This window comes from Chelonoidis abingdonii, chromosome 6, assembly GCF_003597395.2.
Source record: "Chelonoidis abingdonii isolate Lonesome George chromosome 6, CheloAbing_2.0, whole genome shotgun sequence".
NCBI lineage: Eukaryota > Metazoa > Chordata > Testudines > Testudinidae > Chelonoidis > Chelonoidis abingdonii.
In genome coordinates this window covers 6,881,637-6,895,442 of record NC_133774.1, presented here as the reverse complement: position 1 = coordinate 6,895,442, position 13,806 = coordinate 6,881,637, and the positions used below count along the sequence as shown (strand labels likewise).

The following is a 13,806-nucleotide window of genomic DNA, read 5'->3' as shown; positions in this document are numbered from 1 at the left end:
CGTGGGCACCTAAATTCATATTGTGGCATCTAAATAAGTAGCCTGATTTTCAAAAGTGCTGAACACCCAGCAGTTTCCACTGACATAGGTGCCTCGATATGGACGCAAGGCTGAGAGTTCAAAAGGACCCTAATTGAACTTGGGCATCTAAATCTCTTGGACATGTTTAAATCCCAGCCTCACAGCCTAACTTTCAGCAGCCAAAAACTTTTGACTCACCAGCCCTTGATCTAGCCCATGAGCTGACCCCACTCATACCAGATACAGGCCCCAATTCGGCAAAGCACTATCACCCTTGCTTAACTCCGGTGGGGCCACTCAGATAATTAAAATTAAGAATGTGCTTAAATGCTTTGCTGAATAAGGGCTGTAATTCATGAGTTATAAAAATAATCCAAATATTACTAGGGAGAGTTGCCTCACTGAGCCCAGAGGTCCTTATACTTATAGGTCCCACTAAATATATATATATATGGCACTGTACTTTGCAGTGACATAATTTCTCAAGACTTTTTCATTGAAAATTGTGCTAGAAGACATAGGTTTACCTGGGGTAGTACAGTATTATTTAGTCTTCTGTAAAGTTTATGCTTAATTTGTGTATACACTCCATTTGAAGGGCCATAACTAATGGGAAGCACTCCAGACATCCAGGGAAAAGATTTGTTTTCGTGCCCTTTTAATGAATTATCAATGGATGGATATTTTATTTTTAGTTGAATATGAAATTTCACAAGCAACCTGTCAAGCACCCGTTTTCAAGTATGACTTTATTTCACACGTCAAGACAGGCTGGGAAATTAGTTTTTTTCCACAGAGGACTCTGATTAGGGATTACAAAGTGAGTGTAGTGGAGGGGTATTTTTACCTCCATTTTTTCTTTCCCTCAGAGCGCCAGGCTGCAGAATGTCTGCCAGTGCTGCTAAAGGGAGCAATATATTACCAGCTGCACCAGAGGAACAAACAAGGATAGTCATATTAAGTAGACTTGCCAGTCTAGGAGCAAATGGGAAATAATAGCTACCTCTTATATAGTGCTTCTCGGCAGTAGATCTCATAGCACTTAATAAAAGGGGTCAGGAAGAAAGCAGATGAGCTCCAATTTTAGCCAGCTTGTTGCAAAGGAATTATATGGCACTGCCTCATGTTCATTAAGGGCCTGATTCAAAACCAGTGGAAGTCAGTGACTTCCATGAGATCTGGATGAGGCCCACATGTGGTCCTTCGTGTTCCAACATTCTCCTCTCCGAACGGCACTAGGGCGTGCCTATAATAATACTTTGTGTGGAATAATCAGACAGGGAGATGAGGAGGTCAGGCTAGATCTTCATCATGGTCCTTCTGGCCTTAAAAGCAGTGAATCCATGAGATAGAGACATAAATAAGCCTTCCCCATCCATGGTATGCAGCAGCTTTCACTCATGGATCTCAAAGCACTTTTCACGGATTAGTGATTTAAGCCTCATAACACCCTGTGGGCTCAGGAAGTACTGAGGGGGCCCAATCCTAGGGAGTCCAGTGGGAGCCTGTCCATAGATAACAGTAGGCAGAGGGCCAGTCCTATTATCCTCATTTTGCAGAAGACTAAGGCCAGATTCTCAGCTGGTAGCTACACTAGTTTACATCAACTCAGGTTTTAACTGCCTTGGGTAGTGATATATATTTCACACGAATGCCCTACATAATTCCCCACCCATGTCCATTGGGAATCTGGCCCATTTAATCATAGAATCACTTGAGGATCACCTGTTCTGTTCATTCCCTCTGGGGCACCTGGCATTGGCAACTGTCAGAAGACAGAATATTGGGCTAGATGGACCCTTGGTCTGACCCAGTAGGGCTATTCTTATGTTCTTATGTTCTTAAGATTAGGGTTGGAAGAAACCTCAGGAGATCATCTAGTCCAACCCCCTGCTCAAAGCAGGACTAACCCCAACTAAATCAATGGCCTTTAATTTAATGACCTTCATGATCCCACATGATGAATTAGTGGCAGATGCTGGGGGTAAAGTGTGGTCTTATGCTTAGTGTATGAGCCTGTAATTTAGAATAGCTGAGTTCAATTCCTGACTCTGCCACACGTAAACTGTAGGTGGTCCAATTATTCTGGGCCTCAGTTCCTTAGCTATAAAATGGAGATAACAACAATGACTCTTAGTTCTCTCTCTGGCTTGTTGGGGTCTTTTTTAATGTAAACTCTGAAGGGCAGGAGCTGTCTCTTGCTGGTGCACATACAGCATGTAGTGCACTGGGGTGCTGATGTCATCTGAGGCTTCTAAGCACTGCTTGTAATACTGCTGGGAATCCAGACTTCCAGGCCTTTGCTCTAACCACTTGTCCAGCACCCTCCCTTTCACACAGCAGCCATCTATTACTTATGACACAGTGGGATCCTTGTGGAAAATTCCCATTGGCATTAATTTTGTTCTTTCTGAGGATTAAAGGCAAAATCTAGCTGTGGTGGAGGAAAACATCTGCCAACTAACCATCCGCTACTGCCAAGGTCTTACCTGCCTTGGCAAGCATTAGATATGTCAGATGAAGGCCTCCTTTTTCCGCACCGGCCACATCAATTCACAATGACACTCAGTTCTCAGAATTAACAGAATTCTAAATGTCTGAATAAACAGAGGTGTAGATGCCAAGTTACTCTGTGTTGCAAATGAAGCAACAACCATGGAGGATAAGTCTCCTTTATATTGCATGGCATTTTCTTCCTGCTAATCCTCAGATCAAAGCCCTGTTTGATTCCACCGCTATGTTTGTTCAGCACTGCATGTGAAGAGTTGCACCATTTGCAGTGCACAGTGATCAATTTGATTGGTCCTATAAAACCAACTGTACTGCATATTGGTGAGCGCCATCTACTGGCACTTTGTCTACTAACTATATTTGCATATATGCTATATATATTTGCATATATACAGACATCTCTATTTTATAGAGCAATCTTGTAACATTCTTCTTCTGTTTGGCGGCAGCCAGTAGACTTCCTTCTTCCTGCTCTTTCAAAATTTGGATAACATTTACTATACCAAATCCCCCACTATTTGTAGATTGGCGTGTTTCTACCTCTGTATTATGGTAGTACCTAAAGGGGCAAACCAAGATCAGGACCCAGTTATACTAGGCTGTCCAAAAACACAGTGAGACAGTCCCAAAGGCTGAACAGACAAGACAAGCAAAGGACTGGAGGTGGGGAAAAAGATGTCCGGAGAGGTGAAGTGACTTGCTCAAGATCTCATACTGGCTTCTGCTTCTTCCCAGCTTAGTACCCTCTCTACTAGACCACTCTCCATCTTTGAAACACCTCCCAGGAGATGACAATAATTCCCTTTACTCAGCTTCAAAATCTTGCATCCTTTAAACTGTGTTCCTCTTTGGCTAACACAGCCCTGCCGTGTTAGGCTTCAAAGCTGCACTGAGCCACCCACTCTACCCTGGCCCAAAGCCTCTCTCCATCGCGGCTGCAAATAGTTTCAGATCATTAGATCCAGGTTACCAAACAGCCTCTTGGATCAGGGTTAATTAAATGAGTGTTGAAATCTAATTAAGGACTGGTCTGGGCAACAATTAGCAGGAAATGTATGCATTAAAATATTCATTTGTTGATGAGCTGCAATTAAGAATGTGATTTGGGGAAGAATCAATAGCTACATCATGTGATTAAAAAAAAATGAGAAGTTGCCCAGCCTTGAGCAGAAACCCTGGTGAATGTGGATTTTATTCTGCTTTGCTCTCTTAATAACTCCTGGATCCCACTCTACATCCTTGAATAGGGCATTCATCTCTCCCTCGCTTTGTTTTGCTAAGCCATTTGTTTCACTGCCTTGTTCTTCACCACATTGTTCAAGCGGGTTATAGATTTATTAGAAAGAGGGAGAGCGAGAGAGAGTGACAGGTCAAAAAGGAAGATTCCTCATCAATGAAAATCGCTTCCTGTGCTACTAATCCGGGGGAACATCGCTCATTGTGTGGCCTCAAACTGTTTCTTTATCAAGTTAATTCCTCGGCTCTTTATTCCTTACGTGGATCTGCAGAAGGTGCTGCATATGCATATGTTGGGACTCCTACAGACGTATCTATTATCATTATTATTATTATTAATTTATTTGTATTATTGTCATGCCCAGGAGTCATAGACCAGGACCCTGTGGTGCTAGGCATTGTATGTGCTTTGAAGTATTTTATTAAGATATTTCTAACTAGCAGCAAAGCAACTCTGCCTTCAATGGAATGGATATTATTCCCCAGTTGGGGGGGGAGGGACGGGAATGAAAGCCAGTTAATTATACTCCCCTTCTCCTTAAGGGTGCATCTATACTGGAACAATTAGTGGCCACATTGCATCAATAACCAGCAACAGTGCAACTGTTCTGGTGCTAAACTGGGGCCACAGCGTTGCTCCCACTGGAGCTGTTCAGACATTTCCAGATGGAATGGTTTTCTGTGGCTAAAGACTGATTTGATCAAACTGACCTTCCCATGGGAATGGGTCCATTTGGATGGAAACCGGGCAGGTTGCCCACGGAGACCTGCCTGGTTTCCTGACAGCTCACCTGCCTTCCCAGGTTCCCAGGCTGACTCTGCAGCAGCTGGGATCTCCAAACAGAAGGCTGTCCAGGCTGCCAAATGTCCTGACTACTTGGACAGCTGGCTCCCCAGTTACCTGGGCTGCCTGACTCCTTGGGAAAATTCTGCTTTGGTTCACCCATAACTAGATTTTTTTAACATTTCTCTCCCACAAAACATCCCAAGCCAGGATGAATATTTTTTCAAAATTTTCCATGGGAGGGAAATGGGACCACCTGGGCATCTGCAGCAATGCTGAGTTGCTAGTGTAAACAGAGGCTCGAGCAGGTTGGCATTGCTGCTACCATGGATATAGCTGCAGATTGCTGGCTGTTGCTGGACTAAGGCTCAAGTTTCAAGGTCAGTTAAAGCCAGGCTGTTGAGCCTAAAACACAAGAGTGAGTGAGAGGGAGAACACTGCACCTTGTCCCATTTCACAGCTGATTGCTGCCTACCAATCACCTGCTAGGGTGAGCTGAGTTTCCTCATTTGGATAGAAGATCAAGGCCTTAGGAGTGAGAAGAAAACATGGTTCCATCAAGGGAGCAAGTGGAAGAAAGTCTAGCTGCATGATAAGTTTGAGGTTGCATGTGTTAAAAAGGTATATTAATTACTGCAGTTATGACTCATATATTACATGTGCTTACCAGAAAATCCCATATGTTAACCGTACTGTGGTTCTGTTACAATGTGCATGAAAAATATCAATGTGCCTACCATGTACTCTCTCATAAGTGGGAAATAAGCCCAACTAGGTGAGATTTTCCAAAGTGCTCAGAGTTGGTTTATCTCTGCTCTTACTGAGAACTTCCCCTGGTGTCAGCAGGAGCAGAAAGAGAAAGCAACTCTGAGTGTTCTGGAAAATCTCTACCCAACAATGGTCAAGTCAGTGTCTCTTGAATTTGAACCCAAGTGGGTTTAAAGTTTGACACAAAGAGTTTTCCCATCTCTAATTATCGCATTTCCACTGTCATTAGAGCATGCCATCTGTGCCAGTTTATACAAAAGGGCTATGATCTTGTTTTCCTGTCTGAGAAATTCCATTGCTCCAAATGAGTAGAGCTTTCCTAACTGCAGCTAACAAACTCTGCATTCACAGCAGGGCTCATCTTCCCGTGACCACTCCTGAGGTAACCTCTCAACTTCTTACAGTTCTTGAGCTAGAGGAGGAAACTCTGATCCAATTATCACCACTTTCCCTTCCCTGACTTACCTGGAGATGCTGCAGGATGCTTAAACATCTTCAGAGTGTGGGGTGCTATGTTCTGGAGCCAAAACTGACCAATGTGTTCTCATCACACCCAAGCGTAAAAATAGTGAGTGCCGAGCAATTGCGGGAGGCAGGGGTCCCACAGGCAGGATCTATCAGGGATAGAACTAACCCATTGCACTGTCCAACAAATAAATCAGGCCAAATGGAGTGCAGAAGTTACTAGCTTGCAGTGCGGTGGCACCAGCTTTCAGTTTAAATCCCTAATAGACCAGCAGTTTTGCTAGGTGGAAAAGAACAAGGCCCACCTCTCTGCAGAGAGAATTTAAACCAAAGCAAAGAAAGGAGGTGCTCAGAGAAGAATGAGAGTTGGCCAGATGGCCCACTCACCCCACCCTCGTGATACAGATTCCTTTTCCTCTTTGCAGCTGCTCTTTCCATCCTGCCGCAGGCTGAGAACGGTGTGGAACTTAAAGATCACGGGAGGAAGCCCAGGGTTGTCTGCAAAGCCCAATGAAGCCGAATCTTAGCCAGTCTCTGTGATATGTGTGGATGCAAATTGGTCCCACTGGGCACTAATGGGAAAATACCCCGATTGTGTTCTCTCTTTTTGTTTCCCTACCTCCAGGGGGCCTCCTCGAGCCTGGTGGTGAAGTTTGCAGACACGGACAAGGAGCGTACAATGAGGCGCATGCAGCAAATGGCAGGACAGATGGGCATGTTCAACCCCATGGCTATCCAGTTTGGAGCGTATGGCGCCTACGCACAGGCAGTAAGTATAGGTACTGTTCTCTGCATTTTAAGGAGAATTGCATTACCAGATACCAGCCAGCCAATGGCACAGTACACAGGGAGGAAAGGAAAGGAGGACTGCGTGATTCCTTCATTAAACCGGCTCTGCAGAGATATATCAGAGACAAGTCTGAGCCACTAAACCACTCAGATTGCTGTAGGCTGGGATATTTCCCGGACAGCACAGAAGGCAAAACAGAGGCTTCCAGTTATGACCAAACCATCGCCATGCATCCAGCCACCACTAAGCTACGATCAGTTGGTCCAAACCATAACCACCAAAGCCAGACACCACCAAGCATCAAGGATTTGGATAAAATGGGACCCAAATCCAATTCCACACAGTTTTTAGTTTTCTGTCACCAACATCCAACCCCAGATTGGTTTCAGGAAATGGAAACCATCCTGGCCTTCCCAGGCTCTCACCCCTAAACTGCATTGGATTGGCCAGTAAGATGGCTCTCAAATCTATTCAGCTAGGCCCATATTTTCAACACACTGTGAGCCCCCATATTCAAGAACCCCAAGTCATTGGTCAGTGTAGAAAACGGCAGCCTTAGTCTTTGCATCTTCAGGGTCGTCAAAAGATGCCGGGTAACACACACATGTACACACGCAGACTCACACATGGTCCCTGCCCCAAGGAGCTTAAATCTGGGTCACAAAGAGGCAAAAGAGTTGAGACGCATCTACATAGGAACACAGGAGCTGCCCTGCTGAACTGGACTCATAGTCCATCTAGTCCAGTATTGCATCGCTGAGAGTGGCTGTTATCAAATGCTTCAGAGGAAGGTGTAAGAACCCTGCTGTAGGTAGATGGAAAAGTGACTGGTGATTCTGGGTGCCTTGACATTGGGTGAACCCAGGCACGACGGGTAGACACAACAGCACAGATCCCACTAGTCACAACGCTAGCCCTCAGTGCTACTGCATGGGAGCACCTCAGTCTTTCTACCCTATCAGCTTCCTTTAGTATGTTGGCACTCATCAGCTAGAGTATCCTCTGTCCCCTGTCTTGACTCACTCCAGCCTCTCCTAAGTGTTGCTTAATGACTTCTTTGTTTCTGTCTTCACTGAGAAGTCTGAAGGAATGTCTAACATAGTGAATGCTTATGGGAAGGGGGTAGGTTTAGAAGATAAAATAAAAAAAGAGCAAGTTAAAAATCACTTAAGAAAAGTAGATGCACTGCAATGTCCCAGGGCCTTAATGAGATGCATTCTAGAATACTCCGGCTTATAAGGAGGTATCTGAGCCTCTAGCTATTATCTTTGGAAAGCAATGGGAAACGGGAGAGATTCCAGAAGACTGGAAAAGGGCCAAAATTATGCCATCTATAAAAAGGGAATAATAAACAACCACAGGAAACTACGACCATAGTGTTAACTTCTGTGCCAAGGGAAAATATTGGAGCAAGTAATAAAAGCAATCTCTGCACAACACTTGGAACGGTGTAGGGTGATAGGGAACTAGCCAGCATGGATTTGTAAAGAACAAAATATGTCAACCAATCTGATCGCTTTCTTTGAATAGGGACACGAGTCTTGCTGGATAGTGTAGAAGAGCAGTGGTGTGTAACCTAGACATTAGTAGGATTGATACCGGTTTGCATGATATCCTTTATGGATAAACTAGAGCACATTAATACAATTTAGATGGGCTGCTATAAGGTGGGTGCATAACATGGTTGAATAACCGTACTCAGAGCTTGTTATTATATGGCTCCAATCCTGCTGCGAAAGGTTATAATCAAGTTGGGGTTTCCGAAAGGGGTCTGTTTTGGACCGGCTCTGTTCAATATCTTCTATCACTGATTAGTGTTTGGCATAGAAGTACGGCTATATTAAGTTTGTGGGATGATACCAAACTGGGATGGATTGCAACCGTTTGTTGAGGACGCGCGTCAATTCAAAATGTTCTAAGAAATGGAGGAAATGGTTGAGGTAACGGCATGAAGTATCAATAACAATTTCAAAGTGTCCACTTAGGAGAAGGAACGATCAGTTTTCACATACAGAGTGGAAGAGACTGTCTAGGAAGTGTATGGCAGAAAGAATTAGGGGTATAGTTGGACCACAAAGCTAAATATGATCACGTGTGATACTGTTGCCAAAAAAAGCAGACATTGTTCTGGGATGCTTAACAGTGTGGTTGTACAAGACACAAGAAGTCATGTCTTTCCGCTCTACTTGCGCTGGTTAGGCTCAACTGGAGTATTGTGAGTCCTTCTAGGGCACTCGCATTTCAAGAGATTGAGAAATTGAAAGAGTGATCCAGAGAAGAGCAACAAGAATGATTAAAGTCTGAAACATGACCTATGAAGGATGCTGAAAGAATGGGTTTATTTATCGGTGTTGGAAAGAGTAAGACTGAGAGGGGAGTTGATAGAGTTTTCAGGTATCTAAAAGGGTGTCATCAGGAGGGGGAGAAAAATTGTTACCTTAGCCTCTAATGATAGAACAGAAGCAATGGGCTTAACTGCAGCACGGGAGATTTAGGTTGGAGCATTAGGAAAGTTCTAATGTTAGGGTAGTTAAACACTGGAATAAATTGCCTAGGGAGGTTGTGGAATCTCCATCTCTGGAGATATTTAAGAGTAGGTTAGATAAATGTCTATCAGGGATGGTCTAGACAGCATTTGGTCCTGCCATGAGGGCAGGGGACTGGACTCGATGACTTCTTGAGGTCCCTTCCAGTCCTAGAGTCTATGAATCTATGAATCTGTAAGTGCTCTCGGCATAACTGAATGCCCTGGAGAATCATGCATACGCCAATCTATCTCAAATCGCCTGCTCCTTCGGGGAACTCCCTCCCCAGCATGCATGGAGCTATGAGTTTATGAGGACACCTCCTATAGTGTACTTCTGGACCAGATAGGGACTGGCTACAGAGCTTGCTTTAGGATCATCATAAGATCCTTTAATAAAGTATTTTACCCAGTGCCACCTCGTGGCAGAACAGTATAATACAGTTTAGAGTTCCATCACATCTCCCCCTTTTACGTTCTACTTTCCTGCCATTTACAATATTTATATGATCATGCTGTCATTGAAGTTCAGTATGTATCAGTCTGTTAAGTGTCTCTGAATCATACTGGCTTTCTAATTACACATCCCAAACACATAACAACTTGGTCATCTGGCTGTCCATTAGCTGCAATGACTGGGTGTAGTCAGTCTGGAATCCCTGAGTCGTCTTCTTGGTCTGCATCTGACATCTGTAGCGTTTACTCTGTTGATCCTTCATTCTGATGAATAAACTGTAGATGTTGATGGTTTCTGTTGAATTCTCCATTGTCAGTCTCAGTCACATATGATCTGGGTGGTGAATTCCTTTTCTTTATGACAGCTGGAATTGTCTATTCTTTTTCTCCATCCATTTGACACGTACACGGTCACCAGATTTTAGACCCAACAGTTCTCTGAGTGATGCCTGTTGTAAAAGTGTTCATATGCTCTTTTAGCCTTTTTGGCTGCATTCTGAATGTCTGGCCACTTTGGAGCTAGATTCTTTTCCAAAGTTGCAATAGAAGTTCTGAGTAGTCTTCCATCAAGGGTTGTTTAGAACTATATTCATTAGCTTGTATTGGTGCTGATCTGTAACTGAGACAAGCAAAGAATGGATTTTCCTGCTGTAAGATTTTCTTGGCTGTCTGTACAGCTCTCTCAGCCTCTCCATTAACTTGTGGGTTATGTGGGCTGCTAGGAATATGATCAAAATCATATTTCATTCAGAATGACTTAAATTCTGCTACAGTAAATTGTGGTCTGTTGTCTGTCACTAGTTCATCTGAAATATTGAAAGGAGCAAAAGTGAACTTGATTTTCTCGATTACACTTCAACATGTTATGTCTTCCAAGTACATTATTTCTATACACCTGGAAAAGCAGTCCATTGTGACTAGGTAATGATGTCCTCTGAATTTGCATAAAACTGCAGCTTGTCTCTTCCAAGGTCTGTCTGGTAGAGATGTTATTATTAAAGTTACTTTGTGTTGTGTTGGTCTGTTAGTTCTGCAATGTTCACATGCAGATATTTACTCTTTATGTCCTTGCTGACGCCCGACCACCGCACTGACTGGTTGGCCCCTTCACCGCATTTAGTTAAGCTCTTAATGTCTTTCATGGAAGAGATTTAGGATTTCTCCTCTCGTTTCATTTGGAATTATGATGCAGTTGCGTTTAATCATGAGTCCATCTGAACTGCTCAATTTTTCATGCACCACAAAATAGTGTCCTGTCACGTCCTTAGTAACTATTAGATACTTGGGCCAGCCACCCCAATGTAACTTAGACATTCCTGAAGTTGTATGTCTGTCAAGGTTGCTTTTTGTAGCTGGTGTAGTCTCTGGGCTGTGTGTGTCCACAGCATCCCACATATGCTTTTATGTAGTCTTCGAGCTCCTAGGTAATTGAGTGTGATGTTAGGCTCCATGACACAGTGCCTGCTGCTACTACATTTTTCCCTGGAACATGTTTAGTAACTGAGTTAGTCACATTAACCTTAACAATAGATGTTGGCATCTCTGCATTGCTTGATTCAGATCTTTTCCACTGATGAGGGTTACAAGCCATTTATGGTCTATTACCAGTATAAATGAATCCAGTCCACCTAGATAGTGGTAAAAGTTCTCATGTGCCCATACACTTGCCAAGCACTCCTTTACACCGCGTGCATGTCATTTTTCTGCTTCAGTGAATGTGCGAGAGCAAAATGCAACTGGCTTCCACTCAGAGTCATGTTGTTGCAACAATTCATCACCTAGGCTATAGCTGCTTGCTCCACACTGACCTTTGTAGGTTTGTTCACGTTGTCGTATTTCAGAACTGATGCTGTTGAGGTCATTTCCTTTAACTTTAGAACATAAGAACGGCCATACTGGGTCAGACCAAAGGTCCATCAAGACCAGTATCGAGTCTACTGACAGTGGCCAATGGCAGGTGTCCCAAAGAGAATGAACAGACAGGTTATCATCAAGTGATCCATCCCCTGTCGCCCCTTCCCAGCTTCTGGCAAACAGAGGCTAGGGACACCATTCCTGCCTATCCTGTCTAATAGCCATTGATGGACCTATCTTCCATGAATCTATCTAGCTCCCTTTTGAACCCTGTTATAGTATTGGCTATCACAACACCCTCTGGCAAGGAGTTCCAGAGGTTGACAGTGCGTTGCACAAAAAAAGTACTTTCTTGTGTTTATTTTAAACCTGCTATTTACCTGTTAATTTCATTTGGTGGCCCCTTGTTTTTGTAATACGAGAAAGAGTAAATAACACTTCCTTATTTACTTTCTCTATACCACTCATGATCTTATAGACCTCTGTCATATCCCCCCTTAGTCACTTCTTCTCCAAGCTGAAAAGTCCCAGTCTTATTAATCTCTCCTCATATAGAAACCGTTCTATACCCCTAATCATTTTTGTTACCCTTTTCTGATCCTTTTCCAATTCCAGTATATCTTTTTTGAGATGGGGTGACCACATCTGTATGCAGTATTCAAGGTGTGGGCGTACCATGGAATTAGATAGAGGCAATATGATATTTTCTGTCTTATTATCTATCCTTTTCTTGATGGTTCCCAACATTATTCTGTTCACTTTTTTGACTGCCACTGCACATTGAGTGGATAATTTCAGAGAACTCTCCACAATGACTCCAAGATCTCTTTCCTGAGTGGTAACAGCTAATTTAGACCCCATCATTGTAATGTATAGTTGGGATTATGTTTTCCAATGTGCATTACTTTGCATTTATCAACATTAAATTTCATCTGCCATTTTGTTGCCCAGTCACCCAGTTTTGTGAGATCCTTTTGTAGCTCTTTGCAGTCTGCCTGGGACTTAACTATCTTGAGTAGTTTTGTATCATCTGCAAATTTGCCACCTCACTGTTTACCCCTTTTTCCAGATCATTTATGAATATGTTAAATAGGACTGGGCCCAGTACAGATCCCTGGGGACACCACTATTTACCTCTCTCCATTCTGAAAACTGACCATTTATTCCTACCCTTTGTTTCCTCCTCATTTCCCCCCTCTACAAAACGGCGATAATCCTTATTCAGACCGAAAGGCCCCTGGGGTAGGGACAGCACAGTGAGACCGCCATCTGAGTTGGGACCTTGAGATGCTACCATTAAACAGACAATACGAATGGCTCAATGACTAATATCTAGCTAGAGCATGAGCTACATAAGGGTCTCGACACTGAGTTTGTACTCACAACCTTGGCTCCTAGCTATTCATTGCTTTGGCCTGTGCATGCTCCAAGAGTCCAGACCAATTGATGCAGCAGTTCTACACCTCAACACTGACCGCCTATCCCCTGGCTGATCAGAGAGAAGGCAGAGAAACAAGGCCAGTCCCTCAGTCCCACCCTTTCCCATTGGCAGTGTCCAACCCCCATAGTGAACCCAGGGTCTTATTCCGCACTGATTTAAACGATAGGTTACAGATGACAGTTAGTAGTCCTGCAATTTCTCATTTGAGTTCCTTCAGAACTCTTGGGTGAATACCATCAGGTCCTGGAGACTTATTACTGTTTAGTTTATCAATTTGTTTCAAAACCTCCTCTAATGACACCTCAATTTGGGACAGTTCCTCAGATCTATCACCCCAAGAGAATGGCTCAGGTTTGGGAATCTCCCTCACATCCTCAACAGTGAAGACCGATGCAAAGGATTCATTTAGTTTCTCCGCAATGGCCTTATTGTCTTTGAGTGCTCCTTTAGCATCTCGATGATCCAATGGACCCACTGGTTGTTTAGCAGACTTTCTGCTTCTGATGTATTTAAAAAAAAAATTTGCTATTACTTTTGGAGTCTTTGGCTAGCTGTTCTTCAAATTCATTTTTGGTCTTTCTAATTATATTTTGTACTTCCTTTGCCAGAGTTTATGCTCTTTTCTATTTTTCTCATTAGGATTTATCATCCACTTTTTAAAGGATGCCTTTTTGCCTCTCACTGCTTCTTTTACTTTGTTGTTTAACCACGGTGGCTCTTTTTTGGTTCTCTTACTATGTTTTTTAAATTGGGGTATACAGTTAAGTTGAGCCTCTATTATGATGTCTTTAAAAATTTTCCGCACAGCTTGCAGGGATTTCACTTTTGGTACTATACCTTTTATTGTGCCTTTCTGAAGGCAATGTCTTGATTTGGCCTCCATAGCCAAGATGTTTTGGACACTAACAGTTCATTCAGTGGTTTTCTCACTGTGGAAAGGTCTTGCAGGTATCGAC

The 13,806-nt window shown here is 43.3% G+C and overlaps 1 protein-coding gene across 11 annotated transcripts in view; it reads left to right on the top strand.

Moving 5' to 3' along the window:
* Positions 1-13,806, top strand: part of CELF4 (CUGBP Elav-like family member 4) — an 866,187-nt gene that overhangs the window by 719,365 nt on the left and 133,016 nt on the right. For all 11 annotated transcript variants that reach the window (XR_012656054.1, XR_012656052.1, XR_012656051.1 and 8 more), the window contains exon 6: positions 6,411-6,554. Coding sequence is in view for 2 of the 11 variants with exons in the window: in XM_032779828.2 (XP_032635719.1) it covers positions 6,411-6,554 (144 nt within the window). In the remaining 9 variants the exon portion in view is untranslated. The remainder of the gene's footprint in view (positions 1-6,410; positions 6,555-13,806) is intronic.